The following is a 25,646-nucleotide window of genomic DNA, read 5'->3' as shown; positions in this document are numbered from 1 at the left end:
TGACAGAGGAGTATGCTTATGCACACCCAAAGCTATTCGAATAGCAGAATTTTGTAAAGATTCAAGGATTTTGAATGACGATGGGGGACGAGCTGAAAATATTTGAATCCCATATTCTATATTTGAACGAATATATAATTTGTAAAAATCCAAAATAATCTTTGGGTGACATCCCCACTTACTTCCAGCAAGTCTTTTTAGAATACAAAGTCTCTGAATAATCAGAGATTTCAAAGAATTAATATGTTCATGCCACTGCATTTTAGAATCCATTAATAAACCAAGTAACTTCACTGAATTGCAATATGGGATCTCCCTTGAGAAAATTGTCAGAGGATTAGGAGGATCTAGAGTACCATTAGTAAATATAATGGCTTTAGTTTTACTGATTGATATTGGGAAGCCAAATGCTAAAGAGAATCTCTGGACTAGACTTATATCATGTTGAATAAGGCTTTGAAGAAGGCTAATATCCCTTCCTGACTTCCAAATGATCAAATCATCTGCATAAAGGCCAAATGATGCATGAGATACTTGAAATTCAGAAACATACAAGTTGAATAGAAGAGGACTCAATATTGCACCTTGAGGAAGTCCTCTCGTAATGGGGCATTGCTCACTTCTAGACTGATTTACTTGAACGTAAAAATATCTATCAGTTAGAAAAGATTTTATAAAACTTATAAAAGGATACGGGAAGTCAAGATTTATTAGGATTTCCAATAATTTATTGTGGACTACATTTCCATAGGCATTCGACCAGTCAAACAGAACAGCCATTGTGACATGTCTTTTTTTGAGAGAGTTACAAACATCAATTTCTAGCCGGGTAATGTTATCTAAAGAGCTATGTCCTTTTCTGAAACCTGTTTGTTCACTAGGAAAGAGATTGTTGACTTCAGAAAACCACTCAATTCTTGATAAGACAAGCCTTTCCAGAACTTTACTAAAGGAAGGTAATACTGATATAGGACGGTAAGACCTGAGATCATTAGATGAATAAGAAGGTTTTAAAGCTGGGAATACCTGAGCAATCTTCCAGGCATCTGGGAACTTTTGACTTGACCAAATAAGATTATAAAGACTTAAGAGGGCTGTATGAAACACCTTTGGGGACTCAAGAATCCACTTCATATAAATACCGTCATAACCTGGGGAAGACTTGATGTTAAGAGAATTAAGTGCTACACAAAATTCATCTTGGGAAAAAGGTTTCATCAGAGTACCCTTATAAGAACAGGTAAGAGGGAGATTACAAAAAGGAGGTCGGCTGGGATGAAAATCTGAGCAATCGTTTTTAAAAACATTGGTAAACAGATCTGCCTTCTTTTTATCTGATACAACTGGATATCCATCCTGAATGATATCATATCTACGGTCATCATTTGGCTGCTTTCCACTATTTAGTTGGCTAATGAAATTATGGACCTTTGAAATTGGGGTTCTAAAACTGATACTTGAGCTGAAATTCAGCCATGTACTCTGTTTAGCTCTCCTACAAATTAGTTTCACCTTAGCACATGACTGCTTATAAAAGATTGCTGTTGACTGAGATGGGTGCTTTTGAAACATTTTACGAGCCTTTCTTTTTGCCAGAACTGCAACCCTACACTCATCATTCCACCAATTCTTGGGTCTTTTGGAGCCATTGTAAAAACGTACCCTAGTCATTGGAATTGCCGATTTAGCTGACTCCAGCAGGATTGATCTCAAATTAGACTCAATGGCATTAATATCATAATTAGGAGAAACAAAGGAAAAATCTACTTCATTTAATATCTCACGAAAAAGGGACCAATTACCTTTGGAGTTGATAAATGTAGGGACGTAGGGTTTGGGAGTGTAGCATAAATCTTGAAATGATGTAAGAATTGCACAATGATCAGATTGGAGAGACGACACCTTTACCATCTGAACTAAATCATAATATGAAGAAGGACCTAGAAACAAATCTATAGTTGAGAAAGAGTTAGAAGAAATATTATACCTGGTCTGAAAGTCAAATGGAGTGAAAATCAAGGTGTCAGGAAAATTGGACAATATGTACTCTATTCCTCTTCCTGCTTTGTTGCTACCTGCTGATTGTTCCCAGAGAGGACTGTGGGCATTAAAATCACCAAAAATAAAGGTATTATTACCTGATAATTCTGTTTCCAAGATACTTTGGATGTCCTTACTCCCACATGGATTATAAAAGGATTTTATGGCAAGATGGTTACCATTAGCTAAGGTAATTAATATGCCTACAACATCTATTTCATCCCTGTAGATAGTTAAGGGTTGAGGGGAGTGTTGGATTGAATCATGAACAAAAATTGCTACACCCCCTCCCTTTCTGTTAGTTGATCTATCCTTCCTGTAGCACTTGTACCCAGGCATTTTGATTTTCTTGTACTGATGAAGATTAGTCTCTTGTAGACAAATAATTCCAATTCTCTTATCATTTGCACATTGGATAAGATCAGCAAGTTTATTTGAATTTAAAGAGACGCAATTCCATTGTAGGATCTGTAGCTTAGTTAACATAGGAAGGGTTGAATAGGTGACCTGCATGATATTTTGAGAGAATGGATGATAATTCTGTTCCTATTTCATTGAAAATAGAATTGGAAAAGTAGTATTCTGCAATTTCTTTTGTTATACTGGCTTTTTTATCTTTAGCCATATTTGATTGTAATATTAGGTCCACTGATGCAACATATTTAATTAAATTAGTAATATGAGGTCCAACTCTATCTTGCATAGTTATGGCTTGAGTAGAAATATTAGGAAAAGCTGGCACTCTTTCAGACCAAGATTTAGGCTTAGTTTTAGGATTGTTGAGGGATGGACTAGCTTCAGCCACCTTGGGATGCTCCTTAGCCAATGGAGGGTAAGAAGTCTCAGTAGGAGGTATGAGTGCCTGATTTGGGTGGTTCTTGTGGACCTGTAGCCAGGGTTTTTGAGGAAGGGCTAAATTTCCTTCTTTGGCCTCATTAACTCTTGGACCTGATGGTAATTTTGACCGCTTGGCCAGCTCCATTGCAGCTATTGGGAAAGGAACATTTTCTTGAAGAGCAATCTTTAAAACTTTAGCTCGTTGAACATATTTAGGACATGAATTGTGATCTGTTGATTGATGTCTACCATCACAGTTTGTACATTTAGGCACTTCAGTGCATCTACTTTCTGTAGACAAGGAGTGATTACCAAGGCAATTAGGGCACCCTGGCACAGAAGAAGAACAATACTTAGATGAGTGACCAAGCTTAAAACATTTTGAGCATTGAAGAGGTTTTTCTTGGTATATTTTATGAGCTTTTTGCTGACCAAAAAGGAATACTGAGTCAAATTGGGAACTAGCAGGTAAGATAAAGAGGACACTCTTACTACTTCTTGTTCCCTTAGAATCTAGTTTGCCCATACGATGAACATCCAGAACCTCCAGCATTTCCCCCTTATTGTTCATAAGGCCATCTTTCAAGTCGTCATTTGACAGTTCCAATGGTATGTTGTACAGTACTATTTTCTGAGAATTTTTCAGGGTTGGTTTCCACCATTCAGGTGTAACAGGGATATTGCCAATTTTATTTAGGCTAAGGGCTTTGTAGGCTTCATTTCTGTCTAGAAACATAACCATTAGTGAACCACCTCTGTTCACATTCACAGTGAAGCTGCATCTAAAAGTTTTGAAAAGATTCATTCTAATGTTAGTAATATTTTTGATAGAGAAGGATTGATCTTTTACTGTTGGAGCAAAAGGGATAATGGATTTGTCCTTTATCTCCACAGCTGGATTTGGGTTTGAGAGTCCCATTATTTCAGGAGGACTCATAGAAGGTTTTTTTCGTTTCTGTTTTCTGCCTACTGTCTGAAAATCCTCATTTAGCAGGTTTTCAGTTTCAGAGATTGGTGGCTCAGAGACAGTAATCATGGTTTCATTCAGGCTATCATCATTGGATATTGGAGATACAACAATAGGAATATCAGCTTCTGATAACCAATTAGATGCTTGGCCCCCTTCCCTGAGGGGGCTAGAAGTGTTAGGAAACATTGGGTTCAGGAAAGGGAAATTCCAGAAAACTCTAACCACGCAATAGATTTATATGAAAAGGCAAAATAATACTTCTCAAACAAAAGGAGTAGCAAGAGCTTTAATTCCTTTCACTATAAAGCTTTAAAACACTTTACGGATGTTTTATGTTTGAAATTTTTTGCCCAATCCGACAAGTAAAAAGAGTGTTTTCGCGAACCAGTTTTGTTTGAGCTCAACCATATGTAATTTTTTTCCGTTTTTGCGTTAAATATACAAGCTGGTTAAACCAAAGCTGTCATTGGTTAAACCAGCTGGTTGACGCGAAAAAAGGCCTTTAGTGATTTTTATTTTAAGTCTCTAGTAATTTTTTTACCCAGCGGCAACCCTAATCTCCTTGACGTGGAATACATCCTGTTTTCAAAATGGAAGAAAGCATGGAAACTAGAATAATTGAAAAAGAAAGATTGGAAGGACTTTGGAGCTGTCTACCAGAAGAGGTTAGAGATACGGAAAATTCTACTTTTGGACATTTTGGAAAGGGGTTAGGCTAGGAAAATGAAACTTTCAGGGATGGGCCTACAGGGTAAAGTAGGGGTTCCGGGAAGGTATTTTGAAGTATCTAGGCTACCTCCGCTCCCTCTCCCTCTAGAGGGTCCTGACCGTTGATGACATTTATAAATCTGTTATTTACAAAAATGAAACCTTGCAAAATAGATGTTTTGCTTAAATGATGTAGCCTACAAAATCATTGTTTTGTAGCCTACTTAATTGTACATAGTTGTAAAACTTTGCTGAATTTACAAGGTTTTAATGATTAGGCCTACAAGGTTTAATGCAAATGCATTTCTTAAATTTTCCAAAAAACATTAATAAATTCTACTCAATTAGTAGGTATTGCATTTTCAGAACAAGAGCCAAAGAAAAAGAAACTGCTAATTGAAAATTAATGTAGAATGTTGTTTTTCATAATTTCAAGGTAAATAGGGCCTATATGACTGTCCATAGCCTATTATTGGCTTAGCAATATAGTGAATATATCACTTGATGCCTTTTTTATGCTCTTTACAAATATTATAATTGCCTCTATTGCAATTTCAAATTTAAGCACTTTAGGATTTAACCTAGAATGATGTTTTTTGTGTACCTTCAAACCAGAAGACCTAGAATAACCTAAGCTAAACTAACCTTATTATAAACATATTTGTGGTAATTGTGGTATTCTCTGTCAAGGTCTATATTCAAAGTGATAAAATCAAAAAAAATATTAATAAACCTCAGTAAAATTATGATAGCCTAATTGTGGTATTCTCTGTCAAGGTCTATATTCAAAGTGATAAAATCAAAAAAAATATTAATAAACCTCAGTAAAATTATGATAGTTCATATAACTGACCTACCAATAAAGTGAACATACCACTCAAAGCCTTTTTTTTTATTTTTTTTTACAAATATAAAAATTGCTTCTACTGTAAATTCTAATTTAAGCACTTTTTAACCTAACCAAAACTAACCCTATTATAAATAATTTTAGCACTGAGAAAATGTAGTAGTATTTTTCAGAAAAGTATTATTGCATCAGAAAATGCATTTTTGTTTTGTAGAAAATGAGTGATAACTCATAGGCTACTTTAATTGAAAATTTGTCATTTTTAAGAGTTCAAAAATGCTTAAATTTGAATTTGCAGTTTAAGCAATTATTATATTCATAAAGAACATAAAAAAGTCAAAAAGTGGTATATTCAGTTTATTGGTTGGCCAGTTATATGAACTGTCATAATTTTACCCAAACTTCAAACAAGGCTTATTAAATAAATATAGAATAAAAACCTTGCCCTGCAGCCTACAGGGCTCATGGACTAATACAATTTGCTCTATAGGTGATATTACCTGTAAGAAAGCCCACTAAATATATTTTTAGTTTGCCCCATGGAGGAGGAGGGTCAACCAGAAATAGATGTGCTGCTAGATTTATAAGCATTCATATGTATAATTAGTGTATAGAAACTATGTTGCTTTGCAGCATAGTTTCCAGTTTAGACAGCTTGTGACAAAACTTGACAAAAGTTAGCTCTACACTCTAGTTTATATTAATACTGTACTAATTATTGTGTTTCACAACACTTGTCTAGGATAAAGTGCATCCAATGTCAATTGTGTCTGTCAATAGGGTATGTTGTTCTAATTGTAAGATCCTGTGTCAAAGATTAGATTACGTTTTCAAAGATTTGTTTCTAGATTTAAATGTGCAGCAAAGATTAGGCTTCTGTGTTGATACAATATTCAAGCTAATCACATACTTAATTTTTTTTTTTTCACCTCTAATGGTAGAAAAATCCACTTTCTAAGTGTAATTATTAAGCTATGATTTAGCTAGTAAAGAGAAGATTAGCTAGCTGACTGTTGGGTATCTTACCTTTATTAGCTTTTAACCAATTCTTTAACTATTCATCACTATCTAAGAACTAAACTTATCTTTTGAGGCTTATATTTAGGCTACAAAAGTGAAACCTGAAGAAATAGGTTTTTTGCTCAGAAGAGGTATGATAAAAGTATAAGGTTGTCAAGTTACTCTACTGAAACCACACTATTACCAGGTTACAAAACAAATTCTCCAATCAGGTAGTCAGCCTATAGAATTCCCTTATAAAAGAGAGCTTCCTGGGAAAAGAGATCATCTTCTGCTCAGATGCTCTCTTGAAGGAGACAAATAAAAAGGAAAGATTTAATTTTTGATAATTTTGTTGTCATTTTCCTGATGATGCAATATCATATATAGCCATACAATGTAGGCATATAGTCAATCAAACTAAAAAAAAAAAAACATTTTTAGTTGATAGTATGCAGCATCTTTGAGTCAATTAGATTATAGTATTTTTTATTATTATTTACATTATTGACACTTTTAAGATATTGTTTTTTTTTCAACCCAAACTTTAAGTATGATTGCTCAGGTGAAAATGGATATCTTGAGTCTACACAGAATAATTGGTTTTATGTCACAAGAAAGTTGTTGGTTTTATCAACCAACAGAGCAGACAACAAGCAAATGTTATTAGGACTGCAAATGTCCAAAATGACTTCTTTGGAAAGGAGGATAGATTAAAAACCTAATGGTTTTATTTTTTATTGTAAACAGTAAGTAAATACATAATTCTTGTTACAGAAAATGATTGAAAATTAGAGAAACAAAACTGGAAATGCTAACATTCTCATAGGCAGAGCTGTTCCTTGGGTTGGTGGTGTGCTGGGCAAAATTAATTACAACAACTCCCTCCCAATTTAAATATATACAAAAAAAAACAAATAAAAAAGGACAGCCCCCTCAGCAGCAGCATTAAGGGCAGCTGACCCAGTTGCCCCCTTACGCTTTGAACAGCCCTGCCTATAGGTCTATTTTGTTCTGAGCAACAAAGCCCTTTCTAGCTACATTCCCATAGACCTGGTAGTGCTATATTCCCTTAGGCCTGTCTCATGACAAAGAACAATAGCACTTCTTAGAAAAGTATAAAAATATGCAATTAATAAAAGAAACAGTAAACAAAGTAAACAGAAATTGAAAATCTGAAAAACTGTAAAGAATAAATTTCATAAGCTTATAACATAACAAAAACAAACAGATACATCACAATTAGCAAGAAAGATACTCTTAGCAGTTCCCTTAAGGGGTACTAAGTAAAGAATATCACTCTAAGATCATATATATATTCTAGTTTGCCTTTTGTAAAGAGGTTTTAACCAAAGCTGTTTTGAAAGCTGTAATACTGTTTGTTGAAACAGGATTGTTTAGCAACATATCCAATGATTTAGTCTTTTTGTCAGATTTCATGTTGCTACTAACACATCCCAATGATGCTGTCAACCAGCCCAAGAACTAAGAATAATAGCTTGACAATAATTTCTCAGGATACACCTACAACCCTTGATTTATTCTTCAGTTTCCTTCTCCTTAATTAACTTCACTCCAAGAAAAGCAAGAAAGTTTTACCAAATATAGATTTTGACAAGCATTGCTAGCTGCAAATCTAGTTATATTGATTCATGGTATTTGCTTTTTTTCAGAATCTAAGTGTAAAATCAGAAGAAAACACCATCAAATTGTGAAAACCACAACAACAAAAAATCTAAAATACTAATATTTTTCCTAATATGAAATATATATATTTCACATATTATGTGAAAGTGCTTCACATTTCTTTACCGCATACCCCCTCCCCCTCCTATTGATGAAATACATAGTCAAAACTATATATTTCTCATGTGTTTTTCACTTTTTTCTCATTGGCAAAGTTGTAATATAATGGAAATCAAGCAACAGAAGAATCCCTTTGATGCCATTACTGCAATTTTTATATTAATTCGGTTTATGCACCCAGGCTACCTATAAAATAAAGCATCATATAAGCACAGCACAATCATTACCTAAGCAAAGCATGGTATATACACAGCAGAGAATTAAGCACAAGCATAGCAGAATGCGATATTCTTTTGTCATTTAAGCTGCCTGCACTTCCTCTTACATTAACACTCAACACTCACTCCAACTCATCCACTGTGAGCAGGCTTGCACACTTTTATAACTACCTTCAGATTGGTACATGTAAGAAGGTGCTAGGCTTGCTTCATACATATTCATTAACTAGTTCACTTCTTCTTCCTCCCATACTGTCACTATTTACAGATTGAGCCTTTTAGGTGGGTTGACAGCTCTTACAGACCTGGTTTGGAGTGGTTGATGTACTCTGACAGTGGTGGTACTGGAGCTGGTACTAGGCCTCACCACCATATGCTTATCTGGCATCCCAGAACCTCCAGTGGGTTTTACCTCCACATGCGGTGCAGCTGGTAGCAATTGTGTGAAAGGTGAGGGTGGGCTGTAACATTTGTGCGTTGACTCTCCTGGGGATGTGTAATCTCTGACAGTTAGTATATTGGGCAATTGCTGGTTTGGCAAAACGGATGCAGCCCTTCTTTGTTGATATTCAGGACAACATTGTGGAAGGTCTGATAGGTGCTTCCTGTTCCTTCTTATCACCAACCCATCCTCTGTTTCCACAATAAATGATTGCAGCATCCCTGAACTGGCAATGATGGTTGCTGGACTCCAGATGCTTTGTGCAGATGCTTGAACATGTACTAAATCATCTACAGAAAGTGGAGAAAGGGGTTTAGCTGATCTGTCATAGTGAGATTTCTACTGCTGCTTCCTCTCTGCATGCAAGTTCAGAAATTACTTTTCTGAGACTACTTTCTTTTGTTGATGTTTGGTTATGTGCGGTAGTATTGTTTGTAGCTGGTGGCTCAACAGGAGTTGAGCTGGTGCAGTTAGGCCATCTACAGGAGTCTTCTTGTACTCTAAGAGTCCTTGGTAGGGGTTGTCAACATTTTTGGATGTCTTGATCATCAGGCTCTTGGCTGTCTGTGCTGATTTCTTGATTAGTCTGTTGGATTGTGGATAGATTGAACTTTATTTGAGCTGCCTGAATCCCCATGCCTTTGCAAATCCCTGGAATTCTGTTGAGGAATCCTGTCTGCCATTATCAGATATGAATACCACTGACATTCCATACTGAGCAAAAAGGGTTTTCAGTTTGGTAATCACTGCCTTTGACGTGAGGGTACTCAGTTTATCAACTTCGAAAAATTGACTCTGATAATCTGCAGTGATCAAAAATCAGTTCCATTTCACTTGAAGTGATTAGATGCAACCTTTTGCTATGTCAGAGGTGGGACAGAATGGTTAATCAAGGCCTCTTTTTGTCTATAAGGCATGTTTTTGGCTGAATCCCCATGCCTTTGCAAAACCCTGGAACTCTGTTGAGGAATCCTTTCTGTCATTATCAGATATGAATACCACTGACATTCCATACTTAGCAAAAAGGGTTTTCAGTTTGGTAATCACTGCCTTTGACGGGAGGGTACTCAGTTTATCAACTTTGAAAAATTGACTGTGATAATCTGCAGTGATCAAAAATCATTTCCATTTCTTGAAGTGATTAGATGCAACCTTTTGCTATGTCAGAGGTGGGACAGAATGGTTAATCAAGGCCTCTTTTTGTCTATAAGGCATGTTTTTGGCAAAATATCTGCAGTTCCAGACATACTGCTTAATGTCTCCATTCATACTTTGGCAGGAAACGAGTATGCATGCCCATTGCTTGGTTGTATCCACTCCAAGGTGGGCAGCATGTAGTTGCGTCAGGATCTCAGGTTTTAAAGCTTGGGGCATCACAAGTGTCTCCTTTAAAGATGATGCCATTTGCTGTAGTGTTTATGCTGGATGCTCCAAAACATGACAATATTTGACTGGCACCTTTTCCTGCAGCTTGGCCATCCATTTTCTTTAGCCTTGAGGAATCCTTCTGTTAGGGGTCTTTGTTGTTTTCATCCTTGATTGCTGCTAACTTAATATCACTCACAGGTAAGTGTTTGCAGATTTGGTGCACATAAATATGAAGTTCCTTCTGTAGTTTGTCATCTGTGTTGGGTAAGTGCAGCCTGGATAGACCATCAGCCACAGGAGTTTCTGATTGAGGTCAAAAGTGCAAGTGGAGATTGTAAGACTGAAGCTGCAGCATGAGTCTGGACTTGAGGAGGGGCTTTATGGACTGGCTTGGCAACTATTGTCTCCAGTGGCTGATGATCTATTATGACTTTAACACATCTTCCATACAAATAGTGTTGAAAATGTTACCGCCATAGACAACCGCATGCAACTCCTTTTCAAGTTGTGAGTATTTTTGTTCTGTCTTGTTCAGTGCCCAAGATTCTTATGCTACCACTTCCCCAGCAAAGCAGAGATTGGCTTCCAAACTGTGGCCCAAGGAATCAACTTTGAATTCTACATCTGTACTTGTGTAGTTGATGAATGATGTATTTGAGAGAATGGGGTGCTTAAAATCTGACAAGACTGAATTCTTTTCTGGGCCCTGAGAGAATGTGTCTTGTTTGATGACATTGTAGAGACTCTTGTTTTGGGTAGACAAATTCAGTATGTGTTTTGCCAGGTAGTTCAGCATACCTTAGAGAGTGAGGAGCTCTTTGCGTGTTTGGGGACTGGGCATTTGATGAATGGCTTTCGTTTTTCTGGATCTGGCTTTATGCCTTTTGCTCCAGTGATGTGTCCAAAGTTGCAAACATTGCTAGCACCAAACTGGCATTTGTCTCTGTTAAATTTCACCCCCTTTTACAGGGCTTACTCCAGGAGTGCTTTCAGCCTCTCATCATGCTCTTCCGCATTTCTACCAAATACCAAAATGTCATCAATTATAATGACAAATTCTTCTAGCCCTTCAAATGTTTCCTTCCTTTGTCTCTGGAACTCATCCTGGGCTGATATGATGCCAAAAGGCATTCTCTGAAACCTGCCATATTTGTTGCTGAATGTCATTGTGTAAGATGTGCTTTGGGACAGTACAAGCAACCATTACCCAGACTGTGCATCCAGTTAGCTAAACACGGTTGCACCATAAAGTTTCAAGGTCGCATCCTTTAGGGTAGTATGGGCGCTTAATGCATTTATTCAAGTCCACAGGATCTATGCACAACTGCATGCTTCCACTTTTTTTTCCACCATGACCATTGAGTTAACCCACTCAGTAGGTTCATTTACTTTTTCGATTATTCCATCCTTCTCCATCTGTATTAGCTCCTGTAAGAGTTTATTCTTTAATGGTTCTGGTACTCTTCTAGCAGGGTAGGCATTAAGTACTGACCCATCCTTCAGATGAATATTGCACTCGCCTTCCAGTCGACTGATTCCATCAAAGACTTTTTTGCACTGATCTTGTATACACGTCTGGGGTTCACCTGAGTTCACGTTGAGGATCAGCTTAATTAAGTCCAAACTGATGCTAGATTGGTAGCTTGTGATGGGAGCAGATCATGAGTCAACAATATAGAATTTATGCATTGCAGTAGAGCCGGTTTTGTGGCTACATTTTAGGTGACAGGTTCCAAGAACTGGTATTTTGGCACCATAGTAGCTAGTGAGTCTTTGGTTAGTTGACTAGAGTTTGGGTTTTGGGTTAAGCTGATCAAAGACTGATGTGGGAATGATATTAGCTTGAGCCCCTGTATCCAGTTTGAAGGCAACTGGAAGCTGAATGTTTACTGTGAGAGTAACAATGGCTTTGTCTTTCACATTGTACTGATTGATGAGGTACAGGAACACTTTCTCATCTTTTTCTGAAGTTGCTCCTGTTTGCTCGTTTTCTTCATCAATTGCACTCACAGTCTTGCTTCAACAGACTTTAGCAAAATAATTTGGCTTCCTACACTGTGAGCACTTTTTACCTTTTGCTGGGCAAACATGTTTTGGTGAGTATGCTGCACCACAAAAGTAGCATTCTTCACTTTTTAGAACGTTACTTGCCAACTCTCTCTGACTTCGAAAGCAATTTTGAGGTGAACTGCGTGTAACTGCATCTATTTCCTGCTTAATTGGTATGGAGTTGCTTTGACAAAATTATTTTAACTGAGCCTGGGTCAGCTCGTGGGTTCTTCATCTTGCAACAGCATTTTTTAGTGTCAATGAGTCACCTTTAGCCAGTAGTTTCTCCCTGGCTGCCTGGTTTTTGATTCCACTGATAATTCTATCCCGAATCATCTCATCCTGTTCCTTATACATACATGGTTTAGCTAATGTCTAAGTCTGTAATGTACTTTTTGACACTTTTACCTTCCAACTGGTCCTGTTTTTGGAAGAGGAACCTTGCAAAGACATTATTTTCCTTTGGACTGGCGCATTTCCAGAAGTGTTCTAGGAGAGGTTCTGTTTTGTGAGCTTTGCCATCCTTAAGCTCAAAGGTATTGAATATTTCTCTGCCATTTTCCCCAGTCCAGATCAGAAGGTAAGCACAAAAGGAATTCTCAGTTTTATCTGCTAGGGGTCCAATGAACATCAGCTGGACATGCTGTTTGAAGCGACTCCATTCTTCAGCAAGGGAGCCAGCATCCCAGTTTATGGTTGGTTGCTGGATCTCCATGGTGATTTATGGATCCTACTTCTGACACCATGCTATGTTTATATTAATAAGGCTGATTGACCCAGGCTAATTATAAAATAAACAAGGTATAAGCACAGCTTAAGCATTCCGTACGCAAAGCATGGTATAGGCAAAGCAGGAAATAAAGAAGTAACAGAACAGAAATCAAGCAACAGAAGAAACCCTTTGAAGCCATTAATTACAGAAGTCTTGATTGTTCAGTTGTGGTGTATTGAAGTTTGAAAATATGTATGCTAGGTTATGTGTTTCTGTGAAAGCTCCTACCCACAATGGTTGTTATATCTCAAAAACTTAGGTACCAGTTTGAAAGGAATCTGTCGGAATGGGGTAACCCCCGCCCCCCCTTCCAAAAAAAAGGGAAAAATGTATTGATTGATTTATATGAAAGAAATATATTTTCATTTACATTTTTAGATTTGTATTGGGTAGATATTAAAGAAAAGCTATCAAAGGGATGGATATGCAACAAAATTGAATTATGCAGGAATTCTTTTCCTTCTGATTACCGCAGCTGATTTTGTTTTAATATGAAAATGAATGTTCATTGAAAATATTTTAGTAAATTATCTCTTTCATGTCAAATCCTCTATGTCTCTCTATTGAAAGTCTGTTCACCTATTTGAGAAACATTAGCGAATCTGGGGTGAAGTATGTATTTTTGAAATACAAATCTCTTGAGTCTTAAAGTTAAAATGACAATTTTTATTATTACTGATTGACTGCCCTCTCCACTTTTGAACGCCCGTATCATTTATTTATTTTTGAGATGGAGATCTTAGTGTCCACATTAAATACAAAGCTGGTGTCAATTGTAAAAAATAAATACCTAAGATGTCTCTTTAAATTAAGATGTCAGTAGCAGTACATTGATATTATTGCTGTTATGACTATTATAATAAAGAAAATGATTTCAATAGTTATGATAAATGTCGGGGGTCTATATTTACTCATAGCCTTTTTTCTAAACCAAAATTTGAGGTTGACTTGACTCCTCAACACCTCACTAAAGTTTCAGCTTGATCTCCCTAGCTGTTTCTTTGATGCTGCTGAATGGTGGATACCCTTGACTGAAGAATTTTTGGGTATTCATTGCAAGCAAATGTAAAAAATACCCTTTAAATTTCAAGCCAAGCGGAGACCCAAGATAGAACTCTATCTTTTTATCCTATCAAAATTAGCAATAAAATGGCTATCTTCAAAATTTACCCGGTCAAATGAGCCCTCTTTGATGTTTCTAGGATCACCTTTTCCAGATGAATTGGGCAAAGGGAAAAATAAATAAAAAAAAAAAAAACATCCAAAAGGTAAATAGGTCTTTACTGTAAAAGTACTTAAAACAGAAAGAATGTACTGCAAGTAATAACACCACTTGTCGTGTTATTGCTAAATAGTGTGTATAATATATGATTAAAATATGTGACGTTTTCAAATATAAGTGGTAGGTGGCATAGATCATTCACCTTTCTGGGGGCTAATTGTCAACATTAATTCAACACAAAAAAGCAAGGCGCACATTGCATCCAAGTTCTTTGGTCTAGTTTATACCGTTCTAGGTTATATGCACATTCTATGAATACCTAAACTTCAGAGATGTCGAAGCCGCCAGTCAGACTTGTAGAAGCTGGTATGCAGCATTTATCAACAACAGTAAGATTCATCACAACTTGGAATTTGTAATCCACCGAAAACATAGTCAGGCTCTAGCTGCTTTATCAAGATATCCTAGTCGCTGCAAAAGGATTACAATTGAGGTAAAGTACTTTAATTGGAATTTTTACTGGACATATAACACAGGACAATAGTGGAGTAATCCCCTTTAAGGATTGGCCAAAGATCCTTCTCTCCTAAACTCTAGAACTGGTTCAGGACAGAAACCCAAGACAATATGCTGTTTTACAGTATATACAGTTTTTTTGTAGTAAACCTACCAAAAAAGATGTTTTTTGAAATTAAGAGGGGTGGGTACATCCCCTCTACTAATTGAGACCACTAGCTCTAGAAGACTGCAGTCTAAAAATCAAATTCATTGGAAAACTTCGAGTTTTACAGTAAAATTGATATGGAAAATATGCAAATAACAAGAAAATTATTTAGGGTTCAAATTATTAACTGTTCTATTCTATACTTCGAAAAAGTAAATATTCAAACAATTTTCTCAATTGTCATATTAACTTTGATTTATATTCATTTTTATAACCCCTATTTCTGCACTTTTAAATAACTTTGAATACTGTTTTATGCTTCCAAATTTAATTCCTCGTCTTAAAAGCCTTAGCAAGTCATATCAGTTAATTTAAAATTTTCTCTTCCAGAAAGAGGGAAGAAGAAGTCCAACTCAAAGAGCAAAGTTTGTGGTTTACTTCAGACCACAAACATTCAGGGTGTATCAATGAGAAAAAAAATATGAAAACGTAATGATAGTTTTGATACAACCACCCTCTGAAAAATACAAATTCTCCTTAAAGTTTTGACCTTTTTAGATCGTTTTGTGGCCAGAAACGCTGCACCCGACACTTGGCATGTTGCAGGCTTGCATATATTGATTCTTGTTGTCTCCAGTAATAAGGTTGAAGAATCCCAATGACTTTTAATCAAAAGTTGCGTAGGGTAGTTTATGGCATCTTTATAGGTTTGTGCTAGGTTTTGCGCCACGTTTTGTTGGCGTTGAAGATTGTGATGGTGTTGTTCTTCTAACGCATTATTTTTTCTTCACTTTTATTTTGCGCTCGTTCTGATTTTTGTTGTCGCTTGTCTTCTTACAGCACAACTCTTAGTTCTTCACTTCGCTTTTAAAACGTTCTGATACTTGCTTTCTCGCTATCACATGTAATGCTGGCTGCCACTTATCTTCTAATCTCATATTTTTTTGTTCTTGCTGTGGCATATCTTTTTAGGTGCATATTTCTTTGCTCTTCACTTTCATTTTTAATTCCTTCTACTCCTTGTTGTTGCATGTCTTGTAACCGCATATTTCTTTGTTCTTCACTTTTGTTTTTGTATCGCATTAATTCTTGCTGCCGTTTATCTTCGAACCAAATTGTTCTTCACTTTTGTTTTTGACTTGCCGCAATTCTTGCTGACGCAAGTGTTCTGACTGTATAGTTCTTTGTTCTTCATTTTCGTTTATCTTTACTTTATAGACATTTTCCCATGCTCTTTACCTTTGCTACTCATAAATATGACGTTAATCATACGGGTTTTCTTGTCAATCATGTGTATCTTGTGTTATTTTGCCTGAATCATAGACACTAAAAACGATACAGCCACTTCAGAGGCAAAAATGACTCATGTTTGCTCTTAAAATATGCTCATTAATATGACATTACTTATGGTTATTTTTTCCAAATGAAGGCTCTTAACGAATCTCCTCAAACTCGTTGCTTATATAGATCCTTTTTGTAGGCCAGTAAATCCAAGATTGTCAATTTTTCCGAAAAAATATGGAGTTGTTTTCGAGAAACATATATAAATACATATATACCCAATTATTGCTCGTTTAACTAGATAAGATATATAGTGATATTTTGAGTAATGTCAGATATATAGTAATAATTTTGAATTCATGAAGTTTTTTAAAATAAATTTTGTTTTCAGTATAGTGCTAATTATATTCTTGATTTTCGAGGGCGTGGTGGGTGTCAGTCCTCCTTGTCTTAATTTCTGTTTTATTTTAGTTTGACTCGGTTATTTATCGTAATATCTGTTCGTTTTTGGCTTTATTTATTATGATAATTTGTGTTAGTTCTACGCTTGGAAAATTATTTTACTTTATTACAGCGCTCTTATTTAAAAGTACCTCTTGACTTTTTTGAAAAACTTCTTCTATTGAAAATATTTTTGAAATTAACTTTTGTTCTTTTTTTTGACGTAGTATTTTTTATTGCTTAAAAACTTATTCTAAACCTTTTTGTTGTTTTTTTTTCTTTAATAATCCATATTTTGGCTTACTATTTAAATGTTGGACAACTATTTTTGACAATTATCAGTAATATACGCCGTTTAAAAATCTGGAGTCACATAATATCCTTTGATTTAGTCTTACATTTTGAGTTTCCATGAAAAATGAAACATAATACCCTTTCTAAAATGTTGTATCCATGGTATTTCAACCTGGATGCACTTTCACGATTTGATTTAGTGCAATCGTAAGAGCAGAAGTAGTAACAGTTTTACACTTGAGAGTTTCAACTTAATACCCTCAGTTGCTCTTGAGACATTGGTGAGGCATCTTAGTGATAACCAGAATACAAATATTGCTTTTTGATTCAGTTTTAAAGCACATAAACTTTCTTTGAAAGTTTCAACTTTATACTCTATTCAGCTCCTAAGATATCTCGCCCGTATATCTTGACAATGAGGAATGCACTTCGCCCTCACTGTTCTCTGACAGTTTAAATAAAACCCTTAGCATTAGCAATGATAGTACGTATAGTAGCAGAAGCTATATTTGTAGAAATAGGAGTAGTATTAGAGATACCAGTGGTAGTATCAGTAATAAGCAGTAGTAGTGTTCGTTTGTGCCCTTTGCTCTAGGTCAACATTCCTTCCTCATCTATTGATAGTTTCAACTTAACAATTTAAGCCTTTCTTGTGATGGTACTGTTACTTCCTGTTCTTTTTTTATCTAGTTCAAAATCCTCTCAAAATTCCCTGAAAGTTCCATATTAATACCATTAGGCAAATACCAGCTCCCCCCTTATTATTTCTTGAAACTTTCACCATAATATCCATAGTATAAGCTGTAGTCGCAATAGAATTAGTTGTTGTTTTATCAGTCAGAAGTATTATTTCTGATTCACGGGGCTTCTACAGGCGCCAAAACGTGGGGCCTGACGTCTTGGTCAATTTCTTGATATCTTTTCAGTACCCATTTCGCATGCAATTTGTTTTGCGGTAATAAGAGCCGAAGGAAAGCCATTGTCCTGCTATTTGTTAAGCTAGGTAACTAACCATTCAATTTGCTATGCTGCTATGTCAAGCTGTATGTCAGCGGCTTCTAACATTTTGCTGACGGTATTTACAGCCAACAAGATGTCATACCAAACAACTGTAGCCAGAATAAAGTCAAAATTTCCTTGGTTATTGATAGCTAACGACTTCGCTTTGTTTCTTACTGTGGAAGCTTTTGTCTCTTCAGCCACTGTCAAACTGGCTTCTTTTATAATATTAAATAAAAAAAAACAAGTTTTTTTTAACTGAAAGTAAGAAGCGACATTAAAACTTAAAACGAACAGAAATTACTTCGTATATGAAAAGGGCTACTTCCTGATCAACACCGCCTCTTTACGCTAAAGTTTGACTTTTTCTCTCAACACTACTTTTTAAAACAGTAAAAAATATTAGCGTAAAGCGGGGCGTTGATGAGGAAGCAGCCCCTTTCATATACGAAGTAATTTCTGTTTGTTTTAAGTTTTAATGTCGCTCCTTACTTTCAGATAAAAAAAACTTGTTGTTTTTTATTTAATTTCTGAACGTTTTTGAATCAATGCATGTTTTGATTTTGCCTCTCCGCAGAGGAATAATTAAAACGAAATTTGTATATTTATTTTTTTTGCTAAATGGCTTTCTCATAGTTTTGATCGAATGATTTTGAGAAAAAAAGAGCGGGGTGGAAGCCTATTTGCCCTCCGATTTTTTGGCTGCTAAAGAAGGCAACTAGAACTTTTAAATTTTTAAGAATGCTTTTATTAGTAAAAGATATACGTAACTTATAAATTAGCTTACGTAACGAACTTTTGTATTCTCATGTTTTTATTACATATATGAGGGGGTTCACCACCTCGTCAGTACCTCGCTCTTTACACTAAAGCTTAAATTTTGTCCCAATTCATTAAGAATGACCCCTGAATCACAAAAGCCGTAGAATGAATAGTTGAAATTACTAAAAATACCTTAGCGTAAAGAGTGAGGTATTAGGAGGAGGTGAGCCCTTCTTTTCGTTTTAAGCTTTAATGCTGCTCCTTACTTCCAGTTGAAAAAACTTTTTCATATTTATTTTTTCATTGTTTTTTTTTAAATAATGGTAGAAAATCCTTCACTCCCTTCATGGAAATTTTCTTCCCCCATGACAAATTCCTTGATGGAAAGTTCCTCCAACATATCCCCCTCTTCTCAACCCCTCCCCCCAACAAAAAAAATCCCCCTGAAAACGTCTGTACACTTCCCAATACCCATTTCTATATGTAAGCACTGGTCAAAGTTTGTAACTTGTAGCCCCTCTCACGGGAACTGTGGGGGAGTAAGTCGTCCCCAAATACATAGTTATAAGGTTTTTGACTACGCTGAATAAAATGGCTATCTCCGAATTTTGATCTGTTGACTTTGGGAAAATAATTAGCGTGGGAGGGGGCCTAGGTGCCCTCCTATTCTTTTGGTAACTTAAAAAGGGCACTAGATCTTTTCATTTTCGTTTGAATGAGCCCTCTCGCAACATTCTAGGACCACTGGGTCGATACGATCACCCCTGGAAAACAAAAAAACAACAACAAACAAATAAAGACGAATCCGTAATCTGCCTTCTAGCAAAAAATACTAAATTCGACATTTTTTTTAGATAGGAGCTTGCAACTTCTACAAAAGGGTTCTCTGATACGCTGAATGTGATGGTGTGGTTTTTGTTAAGATTCAATGACTTTTAGATGGCGTTTTCCCATATTTTCTAAAATAAGGCAAAATTTCTCAGGCCCCTAACTTTTGATGGGTAAAACTAAACCTGATGAAAATTATATATTTAAAGTCAGCATCTAAATGCGATTCTTTTGATGTAGCTATTGGTATCAAAATTCATTTTTTTGAATTTTGGTTTCTATTGAGCCGGATCGCTCCTTACTACAGTTCGTTACCACGAACTGTTTGATTACTACAGTTCGCTACCACGAATTGTTTGATTTAGTGGATATTTTAGTGTCTTTACGCTTTCCACGCGCTAACGTGTTTTAACCAAATTGTACAAAATAACCGATCTAAGAACTCTTCTCTGCAGACAAAAGTTAAAAATCACCCGTGACACAATCCCTATGGCCCAGCCAAACCTAACCTTCCCAGAATGTGACATAGAAGATTTCCGTACAAACTAAAGCTCCCTCTTTTCACCTCTCGTCAAACCAGTCGGTTCAAAGGTATCTTTCACTCAAGAATTAGTCACCGAACAGCGCAATAGTCTGCTATTTTTAACAGCAATGTCGTAGAATAATCATTTTTTAGAAGTTTCATGCTAGTGGACTTCGATTTCAGATAAATTTAGGGGTATCAAGTCTTGCTGACAAAAAACCGTATTACTGTACGCATCTCACAGTTAGCGGCATTTTCAGTTTTGAAGTGTCACTGTAACTCAACGGGACACAACACGAACCTATCACTAGCACGGCCTATGCCGGCTAAGAGGCATGGTTAAACCACGTTCTATCACCATTAGGATGCAACCGAGTAGTGAGCCACCATGTTTGACGAGCTGAGTTAACGAGCAGCAGGATGAATTCAGCAGTCACTATACTGGGTTTTCCACCCGGCTCTTCTTTAATGACCATTTGTTCGGCATTTTTAAATCCAATACACCATTGAGGCACTCCACCCTCAGAGATAATATTGTCTTTATATACTATACAAAACTCTGGATAGATTTCTATCGGTTTATAGTTTTTTGCTGACAAAAAACCGTATTACTGTACGCATCTCACAGTTAGCGGCATTTTCAGTTTTGAAGTGTCACTGCAACTCAACGGGACACAACACAAACCTATCACTAGCACGGCTTATGCTGGCTAAGAGGCATAACGCCCAAACACCAAGAAGGCCGCGCTAGACAGGCTCCTCAAGGGTACAGACGATAACGTTATCTACTCTCTGGATAGCCGTTTATTCCTTTTATTGCAACGACATAGCATTTGGGGTGGGGGGGGGGCTCAGTCAATTGGAAACTAAAAGTTTCAGTGTCTTTTTCTAAGATCTAGTTTGCATTTCAGTGAATTTCTACTGAATAAAATGTTACTGACTGCAGTGGCTATTTTAAATTCTTATTCTAGTTTAACGGCCCTTGTCTTTCAGCAGTTGTTTTGAAACAATGATACCTTTTTATTGACAGTGAATAGATATAAAATTATTTAACTGGATATTTCGAACACATATACAGTGTTCATCATCAGCAGTAAAACTCTGATCAGAGTTTTCTACTGCTGATGATGAACACTGTATATGTGTTCGAAATATCCAGTTAAATAGTTTTATATCTATTCACTGTCAATAAAAAGGTATCATCCCTATTTTGAACTGTTTTACTTTCGTCATGGAAAGGTAGTGTGGTCTTCAAAGTTATCTAAATTAAACCCTTATGGGTCTTTACTATAGGCAATGCCCTACTGTTGCTACTGACTTAAACAGAAGAGTAGAAATTTCCATTTCTATTCTAATGAAAATCCAGAATTATCAAAGGGGAAAATAGGGGAGAGGGATTTTCTGCAGAGGAGGAGTTAATATTCCGTGGGGGTGTTTTCCGGGGGTAGAGTGATAAACGTCGGCTCTTGGGAAAAGACGGCATGAATACAATATCTCTCTGAGATGTGAAATTTAAAACAAATTGAGGATATTGATCCTGCTTAGGCCCTCCACATTGTTAAAAATCTAGATCATGTAGCTCCTTTTGATGAGGTAACTTCAATATTTGAACCAAATGGCTTCAGACAATTTTTTTTGAAGGCATTAGAATTATAAAAAAAATCCATAAATAGGGACTTTGCTTTAAATAGAGATACTGGAGATATTCCTATAAACCCAATTTACAACAACTTAAAATTGAAGGATTTAAATAAAAAATTTCTTCAGTTTAAATTGAGATCATCTTACCACACTTTTAGAGAATTATGTCAATCGACGAGTTAAGCCAATCGCTAAGCAGGAAATGTTTGCCCAATCTAATTGGTAAATAAGCTTTCATTTATTCGTGCTTGGTTTCTTGGGTTGTTGATTCAGTCTTTCTTTTGCTCAGTTAGAGTTAAGTTAAGAGTTAAGTCGTGAAAAATCTAACAACTATGTATTTGAGGATGATTTGACTCCCAAAGCCCCCGGGGTAAGGGAAACAAGTTGTTGATTATCGTCTACATATAATATTGGCTATTATGAAGTATGCAAATCCATTTAGGGGGGGGGGGCTGAATTTCCCGGCATTATTAAATACGATCAGAAATGAAATGAAAAACACACAATTTTCAACTGTAGGTAAAGAACAACATGATAATTTAAAACGAATAAAATTGTTACGACTATGATGGTTGTTACTCCACCTCAATACCTCTCTCTTTATATATATATATATATATATATATATATATATATATATATATATATATATATATATATATATATATATATATATATATATATATATATATAAATATATATATATATACATATATATATATATATATATATATATAACTTTATATATATATATATGTATATATATAACTTTATATATATATATGTATATATATAACTTTATATATATATATATATATATATATAACTTTATATATATATATATATATATATATATATATATATATATATATATATAACTTTATATATATATATATATATGTATATATATATATGTATATATATATATGTATATATATATATATATATATATATATATATATATATATATATATATATATATATATATATATATATATATATAAAGTTATATATATATATATAAAGTTATATATATATATATATATATATATATATATATATATATATATATATATATATATATATATATATATATACCTGAAAGGTTTTATAATGTCAGCTCAATCATTTTAGATTCAACTAGTCTAAAATAAATGGAAGAAAAATTGAGTTTTATATTTTATTGTAAATTCTTGCTAACCGTTGTTTGTTCGGACTGTTTTGAATCGAACTTACTCTGTTAGATGTTTTTCATCTTCAGTTTCCTAGTTTGTGTAATTCCTTTTTTCTGTACGCAGGACTTCGGTTTGGATACTACAGAAATAGAATGGGAACAAGTATTGGACTGTTGGAAGCTTTTTTCAGATCACGTAAATCATCTAAGGTTCTACAAGTGTAAAATAAATAAAAGACAAATTGAGAGTTTCCTTTGTTCCTGTACTTCCTTAGTGAGCCTAACTGTGGATTGTTGTGATTGTGCTGAAGGTGACACGGATTCAGTTTGTGATTTGATTAACTTAGTAAGTGTAACTCATCTTGTAATTAAGGATAGTGGATACTCCACTTATAAATCACTATTAAGATTGACCAATTTCATGACAAACCTAGTTCACCTTTCTCTGTCTTTGACGGATGGTGATACATACCTGAATATGATCATACCTGACGGATTGAACATACCTGAATATGACCTAGATAGTCCTAGACCCGAATGCAACATAGTACGAAGTATAGTTGAAACGAAATTTGCCACCATCGTTTCAATTAGTGTTGGTCCATACTGTATAAGCAGGGATCAATTGATTTGTTTGCTAAAAGAACCAGATCTACGACTAACATCATTGAACCTATATATTGTTGATGACGCTGTAATCAACGCTATCGCTACTCACCAAACCGAAATAGTCCATCTATTTATAAATATCGGTTGTATTTCTACTGAATCTTTCAACTTACTTTGTCGTCATCTGGAAAAATTAGAAACGTTCCATTTATGGTACATTTACGATTGTGGGCTAGAGTCTTTACTATACTTCAAGGAACTTAGAACTCTTAAAATACAAGATTTTAGTTCTCACGATTTTCTCAGCAATTTCCCAAAGCCAACAATTTTACAAAGATTGTTAGACAAACCATGGGATTTACAGTTGACACATTTAGACATAGAATTTGGTTTTCCTCTTCACCTAATATCCAAAACCGTTGTTAACAATGCCAAGGAGTGCCTCCGATTTGTTGCCTCACGACTCTTAAAATTGACATTTCTTCGTTTATCGGTTTGTCCTTTGGATGAAAACTTGTTTAGAGATATAACTACTAATTTGGTCAATTTGATTGTTCTTAGAGTGGAAAACTGTAATATAAGCGACGATGCCTTAGCCGGACTCAAACATATGGAAATTGACACCTACACACCTCCGCTTCGCCATTTGAAAAGTACGTATATTCATTTTTTACTGTAGTTTAGCCAAAGTGAGTGCAGATAATATGCAGTTGTTTTTTGTGTCTTACCAAAGCAACATTCATGGTAAAGTCACGTCGATTGCCTTATACCCTGACCAATGAAGCTATTGTTTTTTTTCTATGAGCCTCTATCTAAATTAGGAAAAGAGACAAAAGCTACAAAACAATTATCTTATCAGTTAAAGTCAAAGCATAGGTAATAACTAAAAAGGGGGCCAAGTGTTAATTACATTTTTTTTTCTGGACATATTGCATTGCAAAAGTTGCTGTAGAAACATCTGTAGCGGGTACATTTGATTTGAATTGAAACTGTTAGTATCCCTTGGCAGCTGAGTTCCCTTACCCCTGTGCTACCCATTGCAGTAGGCCAACATTTACCGATTCTTGTTTTTCTCAGAATAGAGAAAAACTATTATATGCATATTTTTAGCTGTATATTTTTATGTATACTATATATATATATATATATATATATATATATATATATATATATATATATATATATATATGAAACTGTATATTTTGTTTTTCTCATAAATTCTACAATTTTTCTTTTTTAAAAGAAAAATGATTTAATCGAAAAAGACTGCTACGTTTAAATTTTATTGGCTTGAATTTTTCAAGGATTGTTCTTTAGCACACAAGTAGATCATATTTTATTAAGGCAGGAATAACTTTATGAAGGCCCATAATAGTTAAAAACAAAGCTTTATCTCTAATCAGTGTGAAACTTAGAACCAAGACACCTTTGCACAAACTAGTCCTATTGAACATCAGGCAAAACTTTCTATTTATTTCGTGCGAAAGAACCAGGACGAAACCTCTTTTTTAATTATTGTAAAATTTAAATCATTATGTTTCCGAGGCAAGAGGGTCTGGAACAAATTGAAAAAAGATGGTATTTGCGGAAACGGACGTGAAAGAGGTCCACAAAAACAACTTTTTCTTTGCGAACAGCATGAAAGAAAGTTTCAAAACCACTTGTACTTAAAACATTCGACTTATTGAAAGGAAAGCCATAATCTACCAGTATTGATATAACTTAGGACCCCAAAGAAGATGGGCTTAAAACCTGTATCTTTAAATCTAGGGATTCCAATGCCAGAAAAAGAAAATCTAAGCATCATGTGTATTGCAATAGTGCCGCATATGAGAAAAGGGGTAAGATTATGAAAAGAGGGGTCAATATGCTGTTATTTGTTTTCCCAGGCTACTTCGTATGATTTGCCAATGACACTTCAAAGAGGGCTTATTTAAATGGAAATCAATGAAGTTGTAGTTCCCATTTTAACAGTTGAAAGCGTTTGGAGGACAGTAACCCTATTTCCACCCCCTTTTTAGCTGAGGTCTCCTGAAGACATTTTATCAAAATTTTGAGATAATAGTTTTTTTCCAGCTTTGTTAAAGGTCAATAGTGACGAAGACCGCACTGCTTTTCCATATCAAAAACCATATTGTTTTAAAAAGTTTGT

The 25,646-nt window shown here is 35.2% G+C and overlaps 1 protein-coding gene across 2 annotated transcripts in view; it reads left to right on the top strand.

The window, feature by feature from the left end:
* Window positions 1-4,386: 4,386 nt before the first annotated feature.
* LOC136035711 (F-box/LRR-repeat protein fbxl-1-like) overlaps window positions 4,387-25,646 on the top strand; it is a 100,788-nt gene continuing 79,528 nt past the window's right edge. For both annotated transcript variants that reach the window (XM_065717659.1, XM_065717660.1), the window contains exons 1-3: window positions 4,387-4,512; window positions 14,574-14,771; window positions 23,010-24,147. In XM_065717659.1, coding sequence (XP_065573731.1) covers window positions 4,438-4,512; window positions 14,574-14,771; window positions 23,010-24,147 — 1,411 coding nt within the window. In that variant the 5' untranslated portion in view covers window positions 4,387-4,437. The remainder of the gene's footprint in view (window positions 4,513-14,573; window positions 14,772-23,009; window positions 24,148-25,646) is intronic.

The sequence above is a fragment of the Artemia franciscana genome, chromosome 14 (genome assembly GCF_032884065.1).
Source record: "Artemia franciscana chromosome 14, ASM3288406v1, whole genome shotgun sequence".
Taxonomy (NCBI): Eukaryota; Metazoa; Arthropoda; class Branchiopoda; order Anostraca; family Artemiidae; genus Artemia; species Artemia franciscana.
This window is presented reverse-complemented; position numbering and strand designations above follow the sequence as displayed.